The sequence below is a fragment of the Protomyctophum bolini genome (genome assembly GCF_963924005.1).
Source record: "Protomyctophum bolini genome assembly, chromosome: 9".
Taxonomy (NCBI): Eukaryota; Metazoa; Chordata; class Actinopteri; order Myctophiformes; family Myctophidae; genus Protomyctophum; species Protomyctophum bolini.
This window is the reverse complement of record NC_137870.1, coordinates 14,480,291-14,506,661: the sequence shown is the minus strand read 5'-3', so window position 1 is coordinate 14,506,661 and position 26,371 is coordinate 14,480,291. Positions and strand designations below refer to the sequence as shown.

General features: G+C 42.6%; 1 protein-coding gene across 1 annotated transcript in view; it reads right to left on the bottom strand.

Annotated features, from left to right (window-relative positions):
- dpf1 (double PHD fingers 1) overlaps window positions 1-15,286 on the bottom strand; it is a gene marked incomplete at its 3' end in the record, with an annotated part of 75,786 nt that extends 60,500 nt beyond the window's left edge. Inside the window, exon 1 of the mRNA XM_080772722.1 lies at window positions 15,240-15,286. Within this exon, the coding sequence (XP_080628848.1) occupies window positions 15,240-15,271 (32 nt within the window). The 5' untranslated portion in view covers window positions 15,272-15,286. The remainder of the gene's footprint in view (window positions 1-15,239) is intronic.
- Between the last annotated feature and the right edge of the window lie 11,085 nt (window positions 15,287-26,371).

Genomic DNA, 26,371 nt, shown 5'->3' with positions numbered 1-26,371 from the left:
CACACACACGTTTTCGTGTGTGTGCGTGCGTGCGTGCGTGCGTGCGTGCGTGCGTGCGTGCCTGTCTGCCTGCCTGCCTGCCTGCCTGTCTGTGTGTGTGTGTGTGTGTGCACGTGCGACGTGCGTGTGCATGTGCGTCTGTGCGTGTGTGAGAGAGACAGACATTCAGTACATTGAGTGTGTGGTGTGGGTGTATATATGGCCCGTAGCCGCAGTGTGTATTGAGGACAGTACATCAGGGTAAGGCAATCTGCCTCCGAACAGCTCCTTCAGGTGAGATTTATCACCACTGCACTTGGCCTCTTATTATGGGGATGGATTCCCTACCTCTTTGCGTGTGTGTGTGTGTATGTGCACATGTGTGTGTGTTCACGTGCGCGCATGTGTGTGTGTGTGTGTATGTGCGTGCTTATGCATGCATGTGTTAATTTGAAATCATGCACTTTCGTATGTTCGTATGCTATATGTGTGTGCGTGGCATGTGCATGTGTGTGTGCTTATGCGTGCATGTGTTAACTTGAAATCATGCGCTTTTGTGTGTATGTTGGTATGCTGCGTGTGCGTGTGTGTGTGTGTGTGTGTGTGTGTGTGTGTTCCTCCCAGTCTGCATCCTTATTAAAGTGCTGCAGAAAGAAGCTGCCATTGGCTGGCGTTGACTCCACCCTCACCCCCAACTAATGCTACAGGGAGAGCCACTGGACACAGACAGAGGGAATCATATGAGAGAAATGACTGGAGAGAAAAAAATGCAGGAGGAGAGAGGAGAGGAGAGGACACGACACTATACATGCCATTCCTCCAACTCACTTTGGACTACAATCTACAGCCACAAGAAACTACAAGTTCCAGGCTTCATTGCTATAGAACTCACATTATAGTCCCACAGCAGTTAGAGCTGACTGACAGTCAGTTAGGTAGCACTGGAGAAATAGGTCATAGAGATAAAAATACTCCCCCCACCCCCCCACGCTCTCTCTCTCTCTCTCTCTATCTCTCTCTCCCCCCATCTCTCTCACTCCTGTCTTCTCGAAAGGACAAAGAGAGAGAGAGAGAGAGACAGAGAGAGAGAGATAGAGAGAGACTAAATAAAAGGATGATGAAAGCATTAACCCAGAAACAGAAATACAGTGAGAAAACACCATACTTCCCTCTTCTCTTAACTCTGTACAAATACAGACATGATGAGGAAAGAGAACAAGAAAGAGAATGAAATTAATTCAGAGTGTGTGCGTGCATGTATCACAGTGCATGCCTACGTGCGCACGTACAGAATTATGCCTTAACTTTTGCGTGCAGCACTTGTCTGTGTGTGCAAATTGGGGAAACACATGTGTATAGGCCTACTGCATGTCTCTCTATGTGTGTAGTGTGTGTGTGTGTGTGTGTGTGTGTGTGTGTGTGTGTGTGTGTGTGCATCACTTATAGGCCTGTCACAATTATGAATCACCTAATCACAATTATTTTACATAATGGTAATAATCGTAAATATTCCAAAGGTATAACGTTATTAAACATGCCAGCCCTTTCTTTTGGAATAGTTATTTATCATGTCTGCGCTGTTACAAAGCCAAAAGGCAAAACAGAAATGTAATATTTATTTATTTTAGAAGGCAAAGCTCTCTGTCTACCTTCATTCCTACTCTCACCTATGGTCATGAAGTGTGGGTCATGACCGAAAGGTCATGACGCCAGCCACCACCCATCTTTGAGGCTTTGTGGCTGGCATCTCCCTTAGAGATAGGGTGAGAAGTTCAGTCACACGAGAGAGACTCGGAGTAGAGTGAAGAGTCGCTGCTTCTTCGCCTGGAAAGGAGCCAGCTTAGGTGGCTCCTTTCGGGTGTCTCCCTAGGGAGGTCCTCGACGCACGTCCCAATAAGAGGTGACCCTGGGGCAGACCAAGGCGCAGTTGGAGGAAACACATCGACTCACTAATGTTGCTCTGGAGAGGGACGTCTGGAACACTCTGGTGGAGCTGTTGCCCCCGCGACCCGACTACGGATAAGCGGTTGAAGATGGATGGATGGGGGTGGATGGGGGTGGATGCGTTCAAACGTTCAACGCCAAAATCACAATTAAATTGTTAGTCTGCAATTAATTATGTAAGGTTTCATGATCGCGACAGCCCTAAAAGCACTAAGCCAATGAATGAGTGCTGTGGTGTTTTCTCTGGGATAACAAACATGACAGAGAGATTCAGAGTCCAGCGGACGGTTGCTCAGGCTCCAGTGCACTTGTCATGCAGAGAGAGCTGGTTGCACACACAGTCAGTTAATACATGGATCATGCATTTCATTGGGGCTGAGATCAGTGAGGCAGGGCAGAAATAATACTACTGTAGACCCCATGCACCAACATCACTGCAGCTATAGAACGTTAGATTGTGGTCTAATGTTAGAATCTTAGGTTAGACTGCACGGAATCTGTAGCTTCCTTTAGACCAGTGGTTCACAATCTTTCTTTGATTTCAAGGACTCCCTGTTTGGTATACAATACATATTATAGATCACACGACCCCTCATAACTGTGTAACACAAGGAACCTTAATGGACCCGTTGTGGGTCTGTAACTCTCACAGACCCATGATCTACGGCTCCATTTGGTTTCCTTATATAAATACAGTATCATTATGACCTGATCCCGCTCAAGGCCTCCCGGCTGGGGGTCACCGGACCACAGTTTGAGAACTACTGCTAGAGCCAACTCATGAAGAAGAAGAAGAGATACATCTAGCTGGAAAATATGATGCACGCTTAAGAGTCTGGTACAAAAAAAGATAGGCCCACCATTTGAAAATGTAATGCAATTAGGTGCATGCGTGCGTGCGCAGTGTTCATTTTCTTGACTAAGACTATAAGACTAAAGACTAGGGATGCACCGAAAGGGAAATTCTTGGCCGAAACCGAATACCGAATATAGGAAACAGTTGGCCGAAAACCGAATACCGAATAGCCGAATACATCTTTGTTGTAAAGCTACCTGATTATGGCAAAAGACATGATTATGGATTTTTATAATCGATTCATCGGGCGATTATTTATTTAAACGATGAATCGATGAATCAGATTATGGCACCTTTTTGAAATTACCTTTAAAAAAATGCTTCACGTTATTGTAGGCATGTTGTAACTAACAATAAAGACAATACAAATGAATACTCCTTCAAAATTAATATTTTACCCCGTTTTTTATACAATTTGATTTGCCATTCCTTGTACTTGTAATGATACTGTTATCTGTAATGTTGACCGTGTATAGCTGACTGTCTTTCTTTCCATTTCTATCTCTGGGACCCCAATTTATTTTTTATTTCTATTGTAAAATTAATGTAAATTTTGAGAGTCTATTTGGTTCCATTTTTGCACTCTGTTACAGAACCTTAGGGTCCACTTGGTTTACTTTCTAACTATCTAGCTCTAGCTGGAACTCCCACTATGAGAACCACTGTCCTACACACAGTCTGTGTGGGCACGCACGCACACACGCGCGCGCGCGCACACACACACACACACACACACACACACACACACACACACACACACAATAGCACGCTAGCTGATGGGGGGGAAAACGTTCTTATTTAGCAGCCATATTAGCATGTTCTCTAGGCTCTAGTATCACATATTGCCAAAGTTAAACAGCACTGAACAACTGTTCATTGTTAAGCAAAACGTTCACGGACGTTCTGCTTCTGCTTTAGCCCTATGTCCACTTCAATGCGCTGCTGAGATTACAGTAGCCTACACAGGTGGAACAAATTGGAGGAGCTAACGAGCTAGTGCTACACTGCTAGTGTTCGTCCGTCGTAGCCTGCCTGCAAGCTCACAGATTCAGACATTGGGGAGCATTTTTGGTCATACGACAAAAGAATAGACAGTGGCGGTGCTCACAAATACCATGTTTTGGGACCTGTTTTGGGCATTTTGCAACCTGTTGATGAGCTCGCAGTTTTCGCGGAGCGCATCGCAGCCACAGAGACGCTCCGTGTGTGTGTGTGTGTGTGTGTGTGTGTGTGTGGGAGACTGAAGTTGGGGAGAGAGAGAGGGGTAGATGCGTAGCGCTCTGGTTACGTTCAAGACAATCGCGTGTTGTGTTTATAGCGACCCAGTGTTTTGACTATTCGGTGATATATTTTCGGCCTATTTGAGCCGAAACCGAATAGGCCGAAAATACATTTTTAGCCATTTTCGGCCGAATATTTTCGGTGGCCGAATTTTCGGTGCATCCCTACTAAAGACTAAGTCGACTAAGGTTTTTCAGAAGACTAAATATGACTAAGACTAAAGCTACCTCCACATTGCGCCGATGGTCGGCTGTCGGCCAGTTTGAAAGAGTCGCGAGCGTGTCGGCAGGAGACTCCCGACGAGAAGCTCCCGTCGCTTGCCGTCCATATCGCCTTATTGACGCGTCGGAACCCGTTGATGAAGAACCGAACATGTCCGGTCAGTTGCCGATGTCGGGAGCGACACTATCCATGTTGTAATGATGAGGGGGATAAATTACTCCACTGTAGAGTGGTCTTCTAGTCTGCTCGTCATGTTTCAGGGCTGACTACTGGTGTAGTGTGTGAACTAGATACCATATTCTCAATATCAACTCTCAATTACTATACCAATTAATCAACTCCAGTCTCCAAATCAACTCCAAAGCAAGACTAGCAAAAATATCTCTTATCGTTTAGGTGTGAAGCGCCGTGTTGCCATTATCCTGTGAGTGAAACAAGCGACCAGGTCTATGAAAACAAATCCAAAAGAAGCAACTAGTTGCACTACTCGAGCCCTATCAGCTATTTTTTAAATGAATCATGAAAGCAAGCCCAAATAAGCAACTACACTACAGAAATAAGCCTAAACTATAAAGCAACGGGCAACTATGAATATTAAGCTATATTACAGGACAACTATCCCAAAGTCGCTTATAATAAGCAGACCTGGCAACACTGCAAACCAGCACTTTCTAAATTTGCATGGTGGAAAATGCGCGGATAAAAAATGCTAGTCTGTGTCAATATGAGAGTTTTAAGTAGTCTTTGACTAGTCTGGACAAGTTTCCTCGGTCTGGAGTCACCTTAAGACTAAATCTTTTCTGGCTAAATTAACACTAAAGACTACTAAAGACTAAATGAAATATTGTGAAATAATTAACACTATGCTTGCGTGCGTGCGTGCGTGCGTGTGTGTGTGTGCGCACATTGTGGTACATAGAAATACTCTCAAATGGCAAATCACCCTTTTGGATAGAGACCTGAGGCACTGTCTATAGAGCAGTGTTAGTCCTGTATAGTCAGTGAAGGCATGTATAATTGTCCCCCCTAGCATTGTGTGGCACTGTGGCAGTCCGCAGCGAATGACCAAAACCACTACACCACGCACACACGCACGCACGCACGCACACACACAACAACAACATTATTCCATCAGCTTTTTGCATGTTAGAGGGAAAATAGGCTACAGTAGCCACTGCAGACCAAGGAAGTCAATCCTCTAATCTGTCAATGTTGTGTGTGTAGGTTTTGTTTTTGTTTTTTCTCGATCATTTATACTGTAATCTCAAATCCATGCACTGTCCCTCCTGGCTATGGCCAGTCTGGAGCCATGTGGAAGACTGACATCAATACAACGTTTTGTGATTCAATATTAGTGAAGCTTTAACGTACTTAAGATCTTTGCTTGTAACAAACCTTCACTATAGTTTGAGGATGATAGCTTTATAGTGTGACAATGTTTTATCTAACAGGATGTGGGTATATGACACACCGATCTTCCCTTGAATACACACAAAAGCAAAACATAATGTCGTTGCGGCGTGAACTGGAAATGCCATAGGAACTACCTCGGACTATAAGACCTATCCATTTTACTTTATCTGCAGTACATCTCTATGGAAATGTGGAGACGCTATAGGGCTAGCCACCATGCCCCGATTTAAAAGGAGAACTGACAAAAAGTGCACTGCCCCTATTTCTTTCAATGTGTTTTGCTGAATATTGCAATCGTGACATGACTTGACTCGCAATCGAAAGGGCTCTGAGAGAGAGAGCAGGAGGGGGGGGTTTGGAGATATAGGGAGGGGGGTTGGCCACCACTAAGACAGAGAATTGTTGATGAGGGTAACAGATTTGCTTCTGCTCAGATGGTCTGAAGATGAGTTGAGAAGTTAGAGAGAGAGAGAGAGAGAGAGAGAGAGAGAGAGAGAGAGAGAGAGAGAGAGAGATAGAGATAGAGATAGAGATAGAGATAGAGATAGAGATAGAGATAGAGATAGAGATAGAGATAGAGATAGAGATAGAGAGAGAGTAATGAGGTTAGATGCGATAGAGTGATGAATTGAAATAGGAAGAGGGGATGAGCACAAGAGGATGGAGCGAAGAGTCAGGAATGAGAGAGACGAGCGACAGGGGTGAGAGGAGGACAGAGACAGACAGACAGACAGACAGAGACAAACAGCCATGGAGACAGAGAGACAGGAATAGAGTGAAAGAAAGAGAGAGAATGTGACGAGAGGCAAATAAATAGATTAAATTAGTCTCTAATCCTGAGAGAGAGAGAGACAGAGAAAGCTGGCATGTAGATGCCCAGTAGATTGAAGCTATACTGTACTGTAGCCGTTTTCTCCTCTCCCCCATTCTGCGCTGCACGTGCACGCACACTTGCACGCACATGTAGGCACGCTTTCACGCATGCACGCTTTCACGCACGCACGCACGCACACACGCACAGACGGACGCACGCACACACGCACACACGCACGTGTTATACTGTGAAAGGCGTATACTACCAGTAGACTAAGTTATGGGTAGCACTATATAGCAATATTAAGCACTTTATTTGCATCAGTTGAATTAGAAGATCTTTTTCATATTATACAGTATGGGCTCAGCCTGGTTTAGAGACTTTAGAGCAGTGCAGGTTTTCAACCAGTGGTCCAGGGACCACCAGTGGTCCTTGAGGAGGTTCCAGGTAGTCCCCAGCTAAATCATGGAAGAGTTGGTAAACAAATGGACCCTTATGGGCCCTTACCTTATAGATGTTTAACTCTTGAGAGCGTAACATGAAACCAAATGGACCCTCTCAAGAGTTAAACATCTGCATTACTTAGTTTACAAGAAGTCTACAAAATTAGAGAAAGTAGAAGAATTGTCATTTTGATCAACGTTAGCCTGTTATCTCTCCTAATGGTACCACAACAATACAGCATGGGACAAAATCTTATTATTAACAAAATATTCTAAGTTGTTGTTGTTGTTGAAAGGCAAAATCTCATCAAATAGTGCATCCCCGTGGCTCAAATGCTGAATAAATAATAGGCCTTAATATGAAAAGGGTTGAAACCACTGCTTTAGAGGATACACCCTTCTGTTTGCCAAGTACAGGCAGAAACTGAACAGAATTGTTTGGTATATAGTTTTTGGGGGGCATTGTTGGGCACACGCACGGCTGGTTTACTTTGTGAATTCTAAAGGCGGTCAGCCACCACTGTAGACACACAGTGATTAATGTCCACATGCAGGCCAGGGCAGAGTTAAACCTCTTTACATTTCAGATGGCAGTTTGAGAGGATGAAATGTCAACATGACGTTAACCCATGTTTAGCCTATAAGCCAAAGCGCATACACAGACTGTGAAATTAAAACACGCTAGGGGCAGTGGATCATATACTGCATAAATGGGCAACTGGCGCGCAGGTTAATATCAGAATACTGATATATTATTGATTTCAGCTAATTACTAGTATTAAAATGTTATTGGCCGCATATGGTGTAAGACTTGTAGTGCTGCACATGCTCAGATGCTCCTCTAGGCCACACAAAGAAGCCTGTGAACATAGACATTTCGTGCATAGATGTGCCACGCAGGCCTCAGGGCCTCAGGCCTGAGGTTACTCATCAATTAAAAAATAGCAAAAACGTATTCAGGATTTTAATTCAAATATAGCAAAAATGACACCACTGTTCAGCTGTCAATTACACTTACATAGTCCTATCCTATCAGACACAAATAACTTTAAAAATGAAAAATCACACCCGTGTGAAATGAGGGGCGCCCACTAGAGGCTACAGGGTTAGGGTTAGGCCACAGGACGTCACGCTCCAGGACGTCACGCTCCAGTTCTGTCTCTATCCTTGTATTACTCTATGGGACTAGCGCCCCTCAAAAACACACACAATGAAGGACAGGTCCTTCATGATCTACAGTACAATGGAACTGTCCTGGTCTACGATGGAACTGTCCATGGTATACAAACACAATGGAACTGTCCATGGTATACAAACACAATGGAACTGTCCATGGTATACAAATACAATGGAACTGTCCATGGTATACAAATACAATGGAACTGTCCATGGTATACAAATACAATGGAACTGCCCATGGTATACAAATACAATGGAACTGTCCATGGTTAGGTATACAAATACAATGGAACTGTCCATGGTTAAGTATACAAATACAATGGAACTGTCCATGGTTAGGTATACAAATACAATGGAACTGTCCATGGTCATACAAACAAATACAATGGAACTGTCCATGGTCATACAAACAAATACAATGGAACTGTCCATGGTCATACAAACAAATACAATGGAACTGTCCATGGTCATACAAACAAATACAATGGAACTGTCCATGGTCATACAAACAAATACAATGGAACTGTCCATGGTCATACAAACACAATGGAACTGTCCATGGTTAGGTATACAAATTAGGGCCGGGACATTAACGCGTTAATCGAGATTAATTAACTACAGAAAAATGTACGCGTTAAAAAGAATTACGCATTTAATCGGGAAAGGATCCATATATGACCAACGTTAGCTTCCATGCTAATTGCTTCAGTTTAACATGTCTCAAAGGACACCGGAGACGTTCGGTGATTTCACCACAGCACGAAGCTGTCAAGCTTCTCGATGCGAAACATACTGAAGTAGAAAGCGTGGGAATTCCGTGGTCAGACAATGGTCTGCCCCAACCTCATGTCATGTGAAATGTTTCCCCCATAAGAAAGTTGTTTTTATTTGTTTTCTCATGCCCAGCCATGTAAAGCACATTTGAGTATTCATATACACACTGAAGACACTTTATATAGGCACTTGCTGCCTATCACCTGCCTATATCTCGCTGTTGGGATAAAAACGTTGTATTGCTTAAAGGGGAATACCACTCATTTTCAACATTTTTCTATGGAGTTGTGTGCACTGGAAATAATAAAAAGTCCCCCCATTCTGTGTTGCCTAGAACTGGAGGTCTGAAAAAAACAGTAACATTATGAAGTACATTTTTGTGATGATTTTGATGATTTTGAGATGTACTTCATAATGTTACTGATTTTTTTTCAGACCTCCAGTTCTAGTCAACACAGAATGGGGGGGGACTTTCTTATTATATCCACACAACAACTCTAAGGTATATTAATGACAGTAAAATGTTGAAAATGAGTGGAATCCCGTATAGTCATTATTCACTGGGATACCAAAAACATTTGAAAAAAAAATGTTTCTCACTGTTCTCGGGTTGAATATTGATATGCGATTAAAATGTGATTAATCGAGATTAATTCATTACAAAGCCTCTGATTAATTCGATTTTTTTTAATCGAGTCCATGGTTAGGTTACAAATACAATGGAACTGTCCATGGTATACAAATAATGGAACTGTCCATGGTATACAGATACAATGGAACTGTCCATGGCATACAGATACAATGGAACTGTCCATGGTATACAAATACAATGGAACTGTCCATGGTATAGACAAAAACAAGTCCAATCACAACTGGACCAGTTCCTAGAAAAAACCTTTGAAGAAAACAGTGAAAGTGTAAACAGGGCAGTAGAAGGCCTCAATTATATATTCGAACTTACAGCCTCACTAGCAAACCTAAAAGTATCAAACAAGAAAGCCAGAAAAAAGGTTGAGAATGACAAATGGTACGATAATGACTGCAAGAATCTCAGGAAAAAAATAAGGAAACTATCAAACCAAAAACACAGAGACCCAGACAACCACAAAACACGTCTCCAATATGGGGAAACACTGAAACAACAGTAAGAGCACAGTAAGAGAAAAAAGAGATCAACACGTTAGAAACCAACTGCAAGATATTGAGGATTCCATACAGACAAACAGCTTCTGGGAAAACTGGAACAGACTTAATAAGCTAAAACAGGACGAATTACCCATCCAAAATGGAGATGTATGGGTAAACCATTTTTCTAGCCTCTTTGGCCCAATCGAGAAGAACAAAGAACAAAAACAAATAAAAGATAAACTACAAAACCTAGAGTCAGCCATAAAAGACTACCAGAATCCACTAGATTCCCAAATCAACCTAAAAGAACTACAAGACAAAATAAAAACACTTAAAACAAAGAAGGCCTGTGGGGCAGACGGAATTCTAAATGAAATGATAAAATTCACTGACCTCAAATTCCAACTGGCCATATTAAAACTCCAAAATATCGTGCTCAGCTCTGGGATTTTCCCCAGCACATGGAATCAAGGGCTGATAACGCCACTCCACAAAAGTGGACACAAATATGACCCAAATAACTACCGCGGGATTTGTGTAAACAGCAACCTCGGAAAGATCCTCTGCATGATCCTCAACCACAGAATTCTAAATTTCCTCACAGAAAGCAATGTCCTGAGCAAATCACAAAATGGCTTTCTACCAAAATATCGCACAACAGACCACATTTACACTCTCAACACCCTAATTGACAACCAAATAAACAAAAACAAAAGCAAATTATTCTCCTGCTTTGTCGACTTCAAAAAAGCATTCGATTCAATTTGGCATGAGGGTCTGATGTACAAACTGTTGGAAAGTGGCATTGGGGGGAAAACCTATGACATCATAAAATCAATGTACACTAACAACAAATGCGCAGTTAGAATAGGCTAAAAGCACACAGACTTTTTCCCCCAAAGCCGTGGTGTTAGACAGGGATGCAGCCTGAGTCCAACACTCTTCAACATATATATCAACGAATTAGAAAAAACGTTAGAACAGTCTACAGCTCCAGGCATCCCCTTGGCAAACACAGAAATCAAATGCTTACTTTACGCAGATGACCTGCTGCTGCTGTCCCCAACCAAGGAAGGACTACAGCAGCAACTTGATCTCCTACACAAATTCTCCCAGACATGGGCCCTGACAGTGAACCTAACCAAGACTAAAATCATGATATTTCAAAAAAGGCCCAACCACCAAAACCACCAATTTTTCCTAAATACAATCCCACTAGAACAAACTAAAAACTATACCTACCTTGGCCTAAACATCAGCAGCACAGGGAACTACAACCAAGCTGTAAAGGACCTGAGAGACAAGGCAAGAAGGGCATTCTATGCCATCAAAAGAAACATCAAAATAGACATCCCAATTAAAACCTGGCTTAAAATACTGGACTCGGTGATAGAACCAATTTCCCTCTATGGTTGCGAGATCTGGGGACCATTAGCAAACCATGACCTGGAAAAATAGGATAAACACCAAACCGAGACCCTACACACAGAATTCTGCAAATCCATTCTCCGTACCCAGCGAAAAACACCAAATAATGCATGCAGGGCAGAATTAGGACGATACCCACTCATAATCAAAATAAAAAAGAGAGCACTTAAGTTCTACAACCACCTAAAAGAAAGTGACCTAGATGCACTCCATAACAAGGCACTCACACACAGTGAAACTCTAGAGAGATGCCCCCTCAGCCAGCTGGCCCTGGAACTCCGGGCACAAACACAAACAGAGCCACGAGATAGAAAACCCATTGGACTAAACCAAATTATAAAACAGCAAAGGGAAAACTATCTGACACATTGGAAAGAAGCAACACAAAAGCAGAGTAAACTAGAATGCTATCTGGCCCTAAACAGAGAATACACAGTGGCAGAATACCTGAGCACCGTGACCGACCCAAAACAAAGAAAAATCTTAACTAGGTACAGACTCAGTGAGCACAGTCTCGCGATCGGGAAAGGCCGTCATAGGCAGACCTGTATCCCGAGAGAAGACAGACTATGCACCCACTGCACACTAAACGAAGTGGAAACCGAGCTACACTTCCTAACCATCTGTCCATTGTACCAAGACATCAGAGACACATACTTCCCACAGATTACAACCACACACGGAGATTTTGAAAACATGACCAATGACAAAAAACTCCCATATCTGCTGGGCGAAGTACAACAATGTGCAAACACAGCAGCAAGATTTGTGAGTTGCTGTGATAGGAGAAGGATATCAAATGGAACACAACCACCCTAAAGACTAATCATTGTGTATATTCCTGCACTATACCTGCATCGAGTGATCTTGGTACATAGAAGTTGATCTATTGAAGATTCTGACCTTCAAAGTACATAATTTTTGTTTTGATTGTATTGCTGTATTGTTGTATTGTTCTTTCTGCTTTGGCAATGTAAACGTATGTTTTCTCATGCCAATAAAGCCCTTTGAATTGAATTGAATTGGTATACAAATACAATGGAATTGTCCATGGTATACAAATAATGGAACTGTCCATGGCATACAAATACAATGGAACTGTCCATGGTATACAAATACAATGGAACTGTCCATGGTATACAGATACAATGGAACTGTCCATGGTATACAGATACAATGGAACTGTCCGGTATACAAATACAATGGAACTGTCCATGGTATACAAATAATGGAACTGTCCATGGTATACAAATACAATGGAACTGTCCATGGCATACAAATACAATGGAACTGTCCATGGTATACAAATACAATGGAACTGTCCATGGTATACAAATACAATGGAACTGTCCATGGTATACAGATACAATGGAACTGTCCGGTATACAAATACAATGGAACTGTCCGGTATACAAATACAATGGAACTGTCCATGGTATACAAATAATGGAACTGTCCATGGCATACAATTACAATGGAACTGTCCATGGCATACAAATATAATGGAACTGTCCATGGTATACAGATACAATGGAACTGTCCGGTATACAAATACAATGGAACTGTCCATGGTATACAAATACAATGGAACTGTCCATGGTATACAAATACAATGGAACTGTCCATGGCATACAGATACAATGGAACTGTCCATGGTATACAAACAAATACAATGTCCATGACCATGCCATACTCTCTCCCTCACTCTTTTATCTAGACTTCATCTTTCTGTTCTCTCTTTCTCTCTCTCTAGACTTCATCTTTCTGTTCTCTCTCACACACACACACACACACACACACACACACACACACACACACACACACACACACACACACACACACACACACACACACACACACACACACACACACACACGCAAATCAGTCAATTTAATCCCCTAGACAGGGAGGGTATCAACAATGTCCTCTGGGAGCAATCTGCACACTACAGGTGAGACACCTTTCTCTGCCTAAATGAGAGGGGAGGAGAGGAGAGGAGAGGGGATGAGAGGAGAGGGGGGGAGGGGATGGGGAGAAGAGAGGGGAGGTTTGAACTCAGTGGCCCCCATATACAGTAGGTACTGTACAGACAGGCAGACTGAATAACGTAATCCTGCCTTGGCCATGACCACAATATTTATACAGTATCCCATTTATCTGTTTTAACTAAGATATAATGTGCTGATAATATGTATTGTACACTGCATGTTGATGTGCATTTAATGCTTAAATAAGCACTGAACAACTTCGTGCTGCTGTGCCTTTTTACCAGAATGTAGAAATGCCATCACAGTCATCAGGGCACCCTGCCGCAATCAGTGACATTACTGCCGGTGCCCTGCATCCTCTTCTCTGTGAAGTGCTCTTCAAAAGCATGGCATGCAGGAGCAGTCGCTCATGAAATTGCATGAAATGTCGCCTGTCTGGGATATCAGATAGGCTGACAGACAGACAGACAGACAGACAGACAGACAGACAGACAGACAGACAGACAGACAGACAGACAGACAGACAGACAGACAGACCTGACATGCAATCTTCAGGTAAGCTATATTACAGTCAGTGCTGTGTGCACCTTATAGGCAAACACAGTGAGGTTTCTTTGTCTCAAAACTATCCAGGATAGATTTTCTTGTTTTGCCTGCAGACTGGAGCTATATTGTGTGTTCAGCGTATAGCCTACACTACACACACAGGCTGGGGGCTGTCTGTCTGTCTTTATGTATAGGCTACATTCTGACAGACGCACAACATCAGCCACCTTTTGGCCGCGTGCCCACGCGGGCAGCAGGCGTCTGCTCCGCGCCGCGCGCAATAATCCTTCTAGAAACATGGAACAAAACAAATTTAAAAAATAAAATAATAATAATAACATAATAGCACGCCTGCACAGCCTACAGTAAACAGCCTAAATATCCATGGGTTTTTCATTGTATCGTAGAATGATATGTACGCGCTATAAATGAAAACGAGCAAGTCTCGTATAGTTAAAAGTCGCCCCATTATTTTCTATATGGCGCACGCACACACATACGCGCGCGCGCGCGCACACACACACACACACACACACACACACACACACATTGCAGATATCAGTCAGTGAAGAAATGCATTTTGCAACCTATATCAGGTTGCCTCTCTCGGCCGAGCCGCCGGCTTAATTCAGCCTACCTGTTTACCCATGGCGGCCAAGATGTGCAAACAGCCACACACACAGGTATCAAAAAGCACATCCCTCTCTAAAGTCAAAACTGTTGGCACTTGGCAGGTTGTGGTCGTTAATTGGGGACCGTGCCGGTTAAAACAATCCCCGACATGCCGGCCAGACAGCCAGCCTGCATGGGCTGACCGTGATCTTGGCTCGCTACACTGACAAGGGACGCACCGGGTCACGAAAAAAAAATCTACCTCCAACATTCCTCCATATCCCTGCTGCACACATGCGATCACGCTGGCTCAGTTAAAAATGATCATCATTCTGCACGCCATCCAAGCTAGATTCTACGTTTTTGGAACAAAAGATATAGGAATCCCTTCACGTAAGGCAAACCCCAAATTTGTCACAAAGATAACTTTGTTAGAATAGGCTATATCATTCCCCGAGACACTGACATTATCCGCTGTTTTCCATATACATTGGACGTAAAGATGTGTTTATAATCACACTGATGCTGAACAGCTTCCACGGGGGGAAAAAACAAACACTGACAGCATGCACAAATAATAGATCCCCGGGAACAAGGAAGAATAAGGAAGCAAATCTGAAATGTCTACTTACGATTTGAGGGGGTTCTGTACCGCTGTGGCCATTTTGATATAGTATGATAGAATGCAACACTGCAGAGCCCGGTATTGTAGGCTACATGTAATGTACCACCAGCTATTTCAATTTCATTCATTCTCTGGGGCTGCGGCTGCGGCGGCCAGCCAATGGGAGCACGGGCGCCCGGTGACAGTGTTGGGGGAAGTGTAGTTTTTTACGCATGTCAACATGGAACATGTGGCGGGCGGGTGCACTACAAGTACCAGCGCGTCTAGCGGTTCCGAATGAGCCACGGTCCCGCCTCGGACTTGTAAGCACAGTGCCCCAAACCGTCTCCAGTTATGTCAAGGTTGGGTTACAGGACTGTCTGTCAGTCTGTATAGGTGCCAATCTTCTCTTTTCTGATGCGTTGGTGCCTTTCCTTGTCTGGCTGCTGATGGGCGAGGCTGTATGCATACCCTCACTGACATGCATGCAGCAGCAGCAGCATTATGGGATGGCAAGTTGAAATGCAACAAAACATGTGATGCTGACTTACTTTCTTTCCTCTTTCCTGTTTTCTTTTTGATTGTAATAAAATGATCTTGAAATGAAGCAAAAACTAAAAAAGAAGTAGGCCTATTAATCCTGTCCCCTGTCATGGTAGACACGTGGGATGAAAAGGAAGTTATTCTGCTCTCTCTCTCTCTCTCTCTCTCTCTCTCTCTCTCTCTCTCTCACCAATATAGTGACAGTGGTATGGTATCGTATTGCATATTTTAAGCCCACGCCATGCTCAATTGTTTGGCTGCATGCAGCGCAAATACTCAGCTTCAATATTAATGAATTGTGTGTTATTGGGTTATTTTCAGATGCAGCTGACATAGTTATACTTTTGATGCCTTAGGGAGATGCTCAGCAGTGGCATAGGCCTTGCAGCCTGAGGAGAAGTGGAAGTGGTCAGTAAGCATGTAGGCCTATGTGCTACAGTAGGCTATAGTTTATGTAACCTAACATTGGCAGTGACATTGTGCTATAGGACCAGGGATAATCTTATATACAGCAGTAGTGTCTACTGTCTATTATAGGTGGCCCTGCACTGAAAAGACTGAATTATTCATAATTCAGGGGGGGTCGAGAAGGAGCTAGTGAGGATTACTGATTCTTCAGACCTTTGTCTCTTTTGCATTTGAGAAAACAGAACGAACAATGCATGTTAGGCTACTCTGTAAATCCTTTCTCTCCTCCACTTGTTTCTATCGTTTCCTATTTCCTGTCCTACATCCACTTCCCATCCACAACCTACTGTACATAGGCCTATACCCTCTCAACAGCAGGTAGCCTAATTGCTAAATTTATTAAAACTATTTTGCAGACCATATTACAAAGACCCCGAGCCCTGCACAAGACATTTCAATGAGTGAAATAACGAAGGAGGCTCTGCCAGACTGAGCTCAGTCCAAGACAATCTCTCTCTCCATGTCACTGTTTAGTAGCAGTGTGGCGCCACTCGGAAGCCATTCTGACATGTGATATTTATAGATCTGTGCTAACAAATATTTAATGAACATTAGCAAGCAGCTCTAACCATGGCAGCACTGCTCCAATAAAACACTTTGTGTCCGTTGAATGTGAATTAGTAGGCTATTTACTGTGTATTGTGTAAGTGTACTGATTATAAACAAGACTAGTTTAGATGCATTCATCATCATTATCATCAACTGGCCATTGGAAATTTGCACCCCAATGACCCCATGGATTTATTTGTTTGCAAGAATGAATCAATGTATAGACTACTCGACTGTCTCAATGCACGTTCTTTGTGGGCTGTATCCATTATCTCATCTAATTCTATGCTTTCTAATTTATTGATTCTTTGAGTTTATAATAGGCTACTGAATCACACAACAAATGCTCAGTTCTAACTGCACCTTCGCATTTTCACCACAAGATGGTGCTAATTTAACTCATATAGCCTACAGTAATACATTACTATAGAAAAATTAGTCCCAATAATCAGAATTATGTAAAAACCTCCATGAAAGTAATATTTTAATAACTAACATTGTGAAAATAAGATTAAATTACTCTGGGATCATTCCATGATCAGGAAACGGTACACACACAAATTCAGCACCCCACACATTCAACGGCACACAATTACATGTATTTGTTGTTTTATTGGTTGTGCACAGAAAGTGCAGTTTAATACAGTAAGTGGGATATCGTATATGTCTAATGCCCATTTCTAAATTAAATAAAATCAAAGTGTAAAAGCTCGGGGTGGACTATCAATACTTTTTAAGCAGCATTTTATGTTGTTTGTGTGGCGATAGAGTCCATATGGGACTACAGATCACCTCCTGCTTTATTCCAGATGTTCAAAAACTGCACTATGATAATCGACTGCACTGACATTAAAATAGCTGCTCCTCATCAAATGGATGCATCATGCACTCTTTCAAGTTGTTGTTGGGAGTTGCACCAAATGGTGTCATTAACTATTGTAGCAATCTTTTTCCAGGTTCAGTTTCTGATAAACTGTATAAAGCTTTAAGCTACAGATATAAACAAATATGTTGTGCATTGTCACTTCACTTACGGTTTTGTTGCTAAGTGTCACTTAGCAACAAAACCATTTACCCGTAACTTTGTTTTATCCTTACCGTATCTTCTCAATCCAACGGCGTCTCGTCCTCTTATTTTCAGGAAAACGGTAGAAAGTACAACCGTGGCACTGACCGCTTTCATGGTCGCAATCTGGGACGAAGCATATAGTACCATGTTGTTTTCTCATTTAGTTTGTTTGACGAAACAAAACGTTTAAACGGAGAGGAAACGAAGTCTGAGTCTTCTAAGGACTAAAACAAAACAAAACACACGCGCTAAGCGTGACGTATCTTGGGTGCGACTGGGAGCTGCAGCCAGTCACCCCGCCTACCCGGATATGTAGTCTATGGGTTGTTTTACTCATTTCTAGCGCTTATTTTGTTACTCTTTGGATATATTTGTACATTTCCACCTTCAGTCGATGCTTCATATCCATATGAGTGTAAAGGCCGGGGTGATCGGTTTATTTTTCAAACACACTTCTTTATATGAAGCGATCATAAATCCCAATAATGCGTTTTCAATGCAACTAAACAAATACATGAACCTGGGGAATGACGCCCTCTACAGACAGTGACGTCAGGACTTCGGTGCTCTATAGAACGTGCGTCTGTGCGTGTCATAGAGTATTAATGGATGCGTGTCGGTGAACGTCTTCCCTCCCCCCAAACGTGGCGTCGTTGTTGGGTTTAGGGTTTAGTCTACATCCCATAGCTCGAAGGGACCGACAGTTGAAATGTTGTACAAATATTTGTCTTAACATTTTAAATAATTTTATACAGGCCTAATCGCATTGCAGCCTATAGACTTTTATTGATTAATAATGTTAGCCTATTATTATAAAATAAAAAATATACTCTCAAAAGTTGCAGTCAATTATTGAAAAATAATATTAATATGAAAAAGCTCATTTGGATTATGCCATACTTAATACAAGATAACATATTTGGGGTCGTAGGCAGCATTCCTCTCCCTGCTTTTCTATTGAGACATTTACATCGTGTCAAAGGTCACGTCTCAGCTAGACACAGAATCTGATATGAATTTTGGTCAAGAGTCAATTTATGCTAGTGTAGATGTATAGCTTATATGTATAGTTTCATTATAGATATTCCACTGTTACTTTCTTAGCTTACGCATGTTTCATGATAAATGTCTTTATGTGATGTATTCCCATGCTTTTTTGTTCTTGCTTAATGTAAGTCGCTCTGGATTAAGAGCGTCTGCTAAATGCCTAAATTGTAAATTGTAAATTGTAAATTGTATGCTCTATTAGATCAATGGTAACTGTAGGAGCCATTAGAAGGGGAGCACTTATAAAGGTGACACAGGAGCACTTATAAAGGTGACACAGGGGCACTAGGAAAGAAGGAGACACAGGGAACAGGGAGCACACCGTTCTTACCAGTAGCACCAGCAACTTGTAACTTATAACATCTACTAGTAACATCACCGGTATGTTCATGTTCATTTCAACTGCAACAACTTCAATAAATAACACTCAAACTGGATCAAAGACTGGACATCCATCTGTTGCTATTTTCTGTGTGTGTACTGCGTAGGATCACTCCCATATACCTGTGAAGTAACTGGAAACTGGAAAAATGGCAGTTACATTCTGTAAGAACGTGCTCTACTAAGAGTGATAAGGACTTCAAAGGACATCAAAAGAGCCACAAATGGACAGACATTGTTTGTTTCACTGCCAATGCTGATTGTCAGGTGATTGGACACACCTGCAGGCTACAGCTCTACTGGGGTGAGTTGAGGCTGTGAATTCAGAAGCAACATGTCTAGTGGTGATGGAGATGCTCAGCCACAAGATGGCAACATTGAACCTGAAAAGGAAAAAAGAGTTGTCAAACTTACAGCTAAAGGCTTGGAAATGGAGGTTGCTAAGTATCAAAAGGCAAGAGGATTGGCAGTTAAAAAGGCTGTCAAAGTAAGAGAATCAATGAAGGAGCTCATGAACTCAAATGACAATTTGGAGGCTGTAAAAGGTCATTTGGATGAATTAATTCATTTATGTGGTGATGCAAGAGCAGAGCATTTATCTCTGGTGGGTTTACAAATACCTGCAGAGGAATTTGAGAGGCAGAATCAGTGGTTTCAACCTCATATTGACATTCTGGAGGGTTTCATGCATGATGTACACAAATGGCTATCAGAAGTGAAACAGCCAATTCCACATGTCACTGTAACTGTTGATACTTAGCCCCGCAAGCAGAACCCGAATGTAGTAAAGTTTCTGACACTTTTAAGACTTTACTTGCATTGGGTCCTGCTTCAAGTGGGGCTGTCGCCAGTTACGCACAAACAAATACAATGTAAACAAGCCATGTTACGGACTTCTGCGCGCTTCTACCATGGTTATTCATGTATTGACTTACGAATGTGCGAACTATAAGTACCTTACATACCATACCGACACATCTCCTGTGTCGCGGAAGCCGTTAAGTATTTTTAATCCATGATTGATTAAAAATGTCGCTTCTTCCTACCTTGTTTATTGACACCTCATTGTACCGCCTATCTGGCTAGCTAGTGGTGCTACAGCTATGACGGAGCAAATCAGAGGAAGGGACATAGCCCGCAAAGCCAACCGCACATCGAGAGGCGGTCAATAAACGGTAAATAAACAAGAAGAAATCAAAGCGACATTTTTAATCAAACATGGATTAAAAATACTTAACGGCTTCCGCGACACAGGAGATTTTATCAGAGGTATGTAAGGTACTTATAGTTCGCACATCCGTAAACAAACACAATAAAAAGCGTCCTAATTCCGCGCCGATGGACTAAACGATGAGTGTGTGTATATCCGCGTCCCAACAATCGCATTGAAAAATCTTAGCTTGACCAGGAACCCTACGTCAGCCCGGTTCGGTTCGGATTGGGCTGACCCAGGGGGTTCCGAGAGGGGCTAGTTGATACTGAGCCATACATACCTGTCACCCAAGAAAATGAATCTCAAATGCACACTACTGTTGAAAATGAATCTCAAATGCATACTACTGTTGAAAATGTCACTGTTGAAAATGAACCACCAAAAACATACATTCCTGATGAAAGTGAAAACATGAGTGTTGTCAATTCTGATGATGTTGGACCTGATGACAGTGTGTCAAATACAGCTAGATTCAAATCCACACGCAAATCCACCACATCCAAAGCATCTTCATCGACATCATCTGCTCTCATTATTGCCCAGGCTGAAGAGGCTTCTCTGATGGAGCAGATGGCTGCCTTGGGAAAGAAACATCAGATTGAATCACAGCAAAGAATGCAACAGGAGCAATTCACAAAGCAACAGGAGCAATTCACAAAGCAACAGGAGCAATTCACAAAGCAACAAGAACAACTCAGAATGCAAAAAGAGAAACTGGAGATGGAGACACAACTGGCAGCAGCCAAAGCAAAGGCCCAGGTACTGGAAACTAAGGGATCAAGAAAAGCATCAAGAATATCAATAGGGATGCACTCAGAGGAGCCAGGAGCGGCCGCTGCTGTTACTCCAAGGAAATTAACAACTTCATTCAATCCAAACACATTCATACCAGATCAAACGACCCAACAAAATGGAAAAGTGTCAATGAAAACGAAGCCTCCCCCACAGCCACGGGTTGTAAGGCCAAAGGAAAAGACAAAAACTGACAAAACTCATTACACAACTCCATTATTGCAATACTCTCTCCCCAGGCAAACTCCATTATTGCAATACCCTCTCCTCAGTCGAAATGTGCAAACTAAAAACATACCAGGTCAAATGAAAACAGGGGTTCAAGGTCAAACTGTATGTACTTCACCTACTGTTACAAATGATGTCAATCAAGGTGATATTTCCAATGTGTTACAAAGACAGAATGACATCACGGCCCTATTGGTCAAACAGAATCTGTATTCCACTTTGCCACAAAGAGACATTCCGGTTTATGAGGGAGATCCATTGCAATATCAAGGTTTTATCAGGGCATTTGAGAGGGCAATTGAGAAAAAGACAGATGATTATGGTGACTGTCTACACTTTTTGGAGCAATACACAAGAGGGCATCCAAAAAATCTTGTCCGCAGCTGCCAACATCTGCCTCCGTCACAAGGCTACCCAAGAGCAAAGCATTTGCTCAAAGAGCATTTTGGAAATGAGAATAAGATTGCCACGGCATATATGGAAAAGGCTTTTGCCTGGGCAACAATCAAATCAGAGGATGCAAAAGGGTTGGAAGCATTTTCTCTATTCCTCCGAGGTTGCTGCAATGCTATGGAGAATCTATCCTACATGGACGAGATGAATGTGACTTCCAACATGAGGACCATTCTTTTGAAACTGCCATACAAACTGAGAGACATATGGAGGAACAGGGCCTGTGAGCTAAAAGAGGGAGGTCGTCGGGCAATGTTTCCTGATCTTGTTAATTTCATCGAAAGACAAGTGATGATAATGTCCGACCCACTTTTTGGAAACATCCAGGACCCTAAGCAGACTTCCACTGTCAAAACCTCAACCACTGTTAAATCAAAAGAAAGGTCAAGTCCAAGAAGCAGTTTTGCAACAACAGTAACACCCATAACAGCTGTGGAGTCAAATGGAGAGAAAACGAATGCATCCATCAGTCACAACCCATGTCTGTTCTGCAAAAGAAGTGGCCATACATTGGAACGGTGTCCTCAAATCATGGAAAAGAGCCACAGGGAGAAAATAGATTTCCTAAAACAAAATGGAATCTGTTTTGGCTGCTTAAAGAGAGGACACTTATCGAAATTTTGCAGAGGTCGTCTAACTTGTGACACATGCAAACTGAAACATCCTGACATACTTCACATTCAACAAGGAGAACAACAACCGACACAGAAATCAAATGAAAGCAAGACTGTCATCTCACCGCACACATGTGGCCATATTGGGGCCGGTGATGAAACTTCCATCTTCTCCATCGTACCTGTTCAAGTGAAGAGCCACAAGGGAGACACAATTTTGCAAACCTACGCATTTTTAGATCATGGCAGCACCTCTACATTCTGCACCGAAAACCTAATGAAAAGGCTCAAGATGGCAGGACAGAAAACAAACATACTCCTCCGAACGATGAATCAAGTGAAGCCTGAGTCTAGCTATCATATCACTGGTTTGGAAATAGCAAGGATGGACTCGGATGACTTTCTTCAACTGCCTGATGTGTTCACACACGCAACCATGCCTGTCTCACAACACAACATTCCAAAACAAAAAGACTTGTCTCATTGGCCATATTTAAACCATATCATACTACCCGAAATAAACTCTGGCATTGACCTCCTCATCGGCACAAACGCTTCAAAACTACTGGAACCCTGGGAGGTGGTTAATAGCCAAGCAGATGGACCATACGCAGTGAGGACCCTATTGGGGTGGGTCGTCTATGGTCCACTAAGAGGAGACGACACCATCAGGGATGAGAATGGCTGCCCTGCTGTTGCTGTCAATAGAATATCTATTCTAAACCTGGAAGAGTTACTTGTCAAACAGTACAATCAAGACTTCAGTGAAAGAGCCAGTAATGAAACGGAGGAAATGTCAAGAGAAGAGGCCAAATTCCTTGATATTATAAACCACTCAGCTAAAATTAAAGATGGACATTACTGCCTAAACTTACCTTTCAAACAAGAAGATCCCATCATGCCAAATAACCGTTGTATTGCAGAGCAACGCATCCAGAGCCTGAAACGCAAGTTCAACAAAGATGAGAAGTTCCATGATGAATACACATCTTTCCTCACAGACATGATTAACAGTGGCTACGCTGAATTGGTGCCAGTGGACCAGCTGAATCGAAGTGATGGAAAACTCTGGTATATCCCACATCATGGTGTGCATCATTCAAAGAAAGGCACCTTGAGAGTGGTCTTTGACTGTGGAGCAGTCTTTAAAGGAACATCACTTAACTTTCAACTGCTTCAGGGTCCCGATCTGACTAACTCACTTATTGGAGTCCTCACCAGATTCAGACAGGAACCAGTTGCCTTGATGGCAGACATCAAAGCCATGTTCCATCAGGTTAAGGTCTCGGATGAACATGTTGATTACCTGCGATTCCTATGGTGGCCTGAAGGTGATGTGCAGCAAGATCTGGCCGAGTACAGAATGAAGGTACATCTCTTTGGAGCTGTGTCATCACCAAGTTGTGCCAATTTCTCTTTGAGAAAGACTGCTGAAGACAACCGAGCTCACTTTCCATCTGAGGTGACAGACACTGTAAACAACAACTTTTATGTTGATGATTGTTTGAAATCCATGCCCACAGAACGAGAAGCAGTACAATTAGTAAAAGACCTGACTGCTCTCTGCCAGAGGGGTGGATTCATTTTGTCTAAATGGATCAGCAACAGCCGTGCCGTGTTAACTTCTATTCCACACGAGCACAGGGCAAAAGAGATCAAGGAGTTGGACTTGGACAAAGACAATCTGCCAGTGGAAAGAGCTCTAGGATTACACTGGTGTGTTGAAACAGATGTGTTCAAATTCACAAATACGGCACCTGAAAGACCACACACCAGACGTGGCATCTTGTCTGTGGTTGGCTCTATATATGACCCTTTAGGATTTCTATCACCATTTGCGCTGCCAGCCAAGCTGATGATGCAGGAGCTCTGCAGGAGGAGACTTGGATGGGATGAAGCCATACCCGAAGTCTTCTCACAGCAGTGGACAGGATGGCTAGCGGATCTGAAGCAAGTGGTGGAGTTCAAAGTGGACAGATGTATTAAACCTAAGAACTTTGGTCAAATCACACACTCACAGCTACATCACTTTTCAGATGCCAGCGAAAGTGGCTATGGATCGGTGTCCTACCTAAGACTGGAAAGCAGTGACGGAGAAGTGCATATTGCATTCATGATAGGAAAATCCAGAGTGGCACCACTGAAACAAATGACAATTCCAAGAATGGAGCTGGCCGCAGCAGTCCTGGCTGTCCGAGTTGACAAAATGCTGCGTAGGGACTTGCAGCTGCCACTGGATAGGTCCATTTTCTGGACTGATAGCACTACAGTGCTGAAATACATAAACAATGAAACAAAACGTTTTCAAACCTTTGTAGCAAACAGGATTTCTCTTGTAAGAGATGCTACTGATGTATCACAATGGAAATATGTGAGTACAAAGGAAAACCCTGCAGATGCAGCATCAAGAGGGCTGACAGCAGACCGCTTTCTAAACTGCAAGAAATGGATCAGAGGACCAGATTTCCTCTGCAGATCAAATTATGATTGGCCTAACTTGCCCTTTGAATCGACAATATCCGCCAATGATCCAGAAATCAAACCTGACATCACAGTAAATGTCATTATTAAAGATCAACTGAACCCAACCAACTATCTGATCCACTACTTCTCAACATGGATGAGACTGAAGACTGCTGTAGCTTGGCTTCTTAAAGTAAAGACCACACTCTTGCAACTGACTAGAAGGAGAAAGGAACTTCAAGCTGCTGTCAGCAGTATTGAAAAGGATCCTGTCAAACTAAAGGAGAAGGTTGAAGAGGAGATGCAAGTCTTTAAAGCGACACTTCGTGGACAGTGTTTAACTCCCGAAGATCATATCCAAGCAGAACATGCAGTCATCTCATTCAGTCAAATGCAAAGATTTCCAGAAGAAATATCTGTTCTGCAAACTGATAAAAATGTCAAGAGAAGCAGTAATTTGTACAAATTGGATCCAGTGTTGGATGATGGACTACTGAGAGTAGGTGGTCGCCTGAATAGGCTAGCGATGCCTGAAGAAAGCAAACATCCGATCATCCTCTCAAAAGACTTTCACATATCCACACTGATATTACGACACATCCATAAACTACTCGGACATGGAGGAAGGAATTACATGCTGTCTCATCTCCGCAAAAAATATTGGATCATCAAAGCAAACTCTGCTGCAAGGAAAATCATAACCAACTGCACTGTGTGCAAACGACAGCGGGGTAGAGTTGGTGAGCAAAAAATGGCAGACTTACCTTTGGAGAGAATTCAACCAGACAAGCCTCCATTCACAGATGTAGGAGTAGACTACTTTGGTCCTATAGAGATCAAGAGAGGACGAAGTCTTGTCAAAAGGTATGGTGTAATCTTCACCTGCATGGCAAGCAGAGCAGTACATCTTGAAGTTGCACATACACTCGACACAGACTCCTGCATCCATGCACTAAGAAGATTCATCTGTCGACGAGGTCAAGTTTCATCTCTAAAATCAGATAACGGTACGAACTTCATAGGAGCGGAAAGAGAATTAAGAGAAGCACTGAATAGCCTGAATCAGGAGAAAATCCAGAATGCTATGCTTCAGCAAGGGATAAAGTGGAGCTTTAACCCCCCAGCAGGATCCCATCACGGCGGTGTTTGGGAACGACTGATCCGCATGGTACGAAGTGTACTTCGTTCTGTTCTTAATCAACAAGTGCTTGATGATGAAGGATTGCAGACTTTAATGTGTGAAGTAGAGGCAATTTTAAATGATCGACCCATCACCAAGTCTTCTGACGACCCAATGGACCTGGAAGCGCTGACCCCAAATCATCTTCTTTTATTGAAAA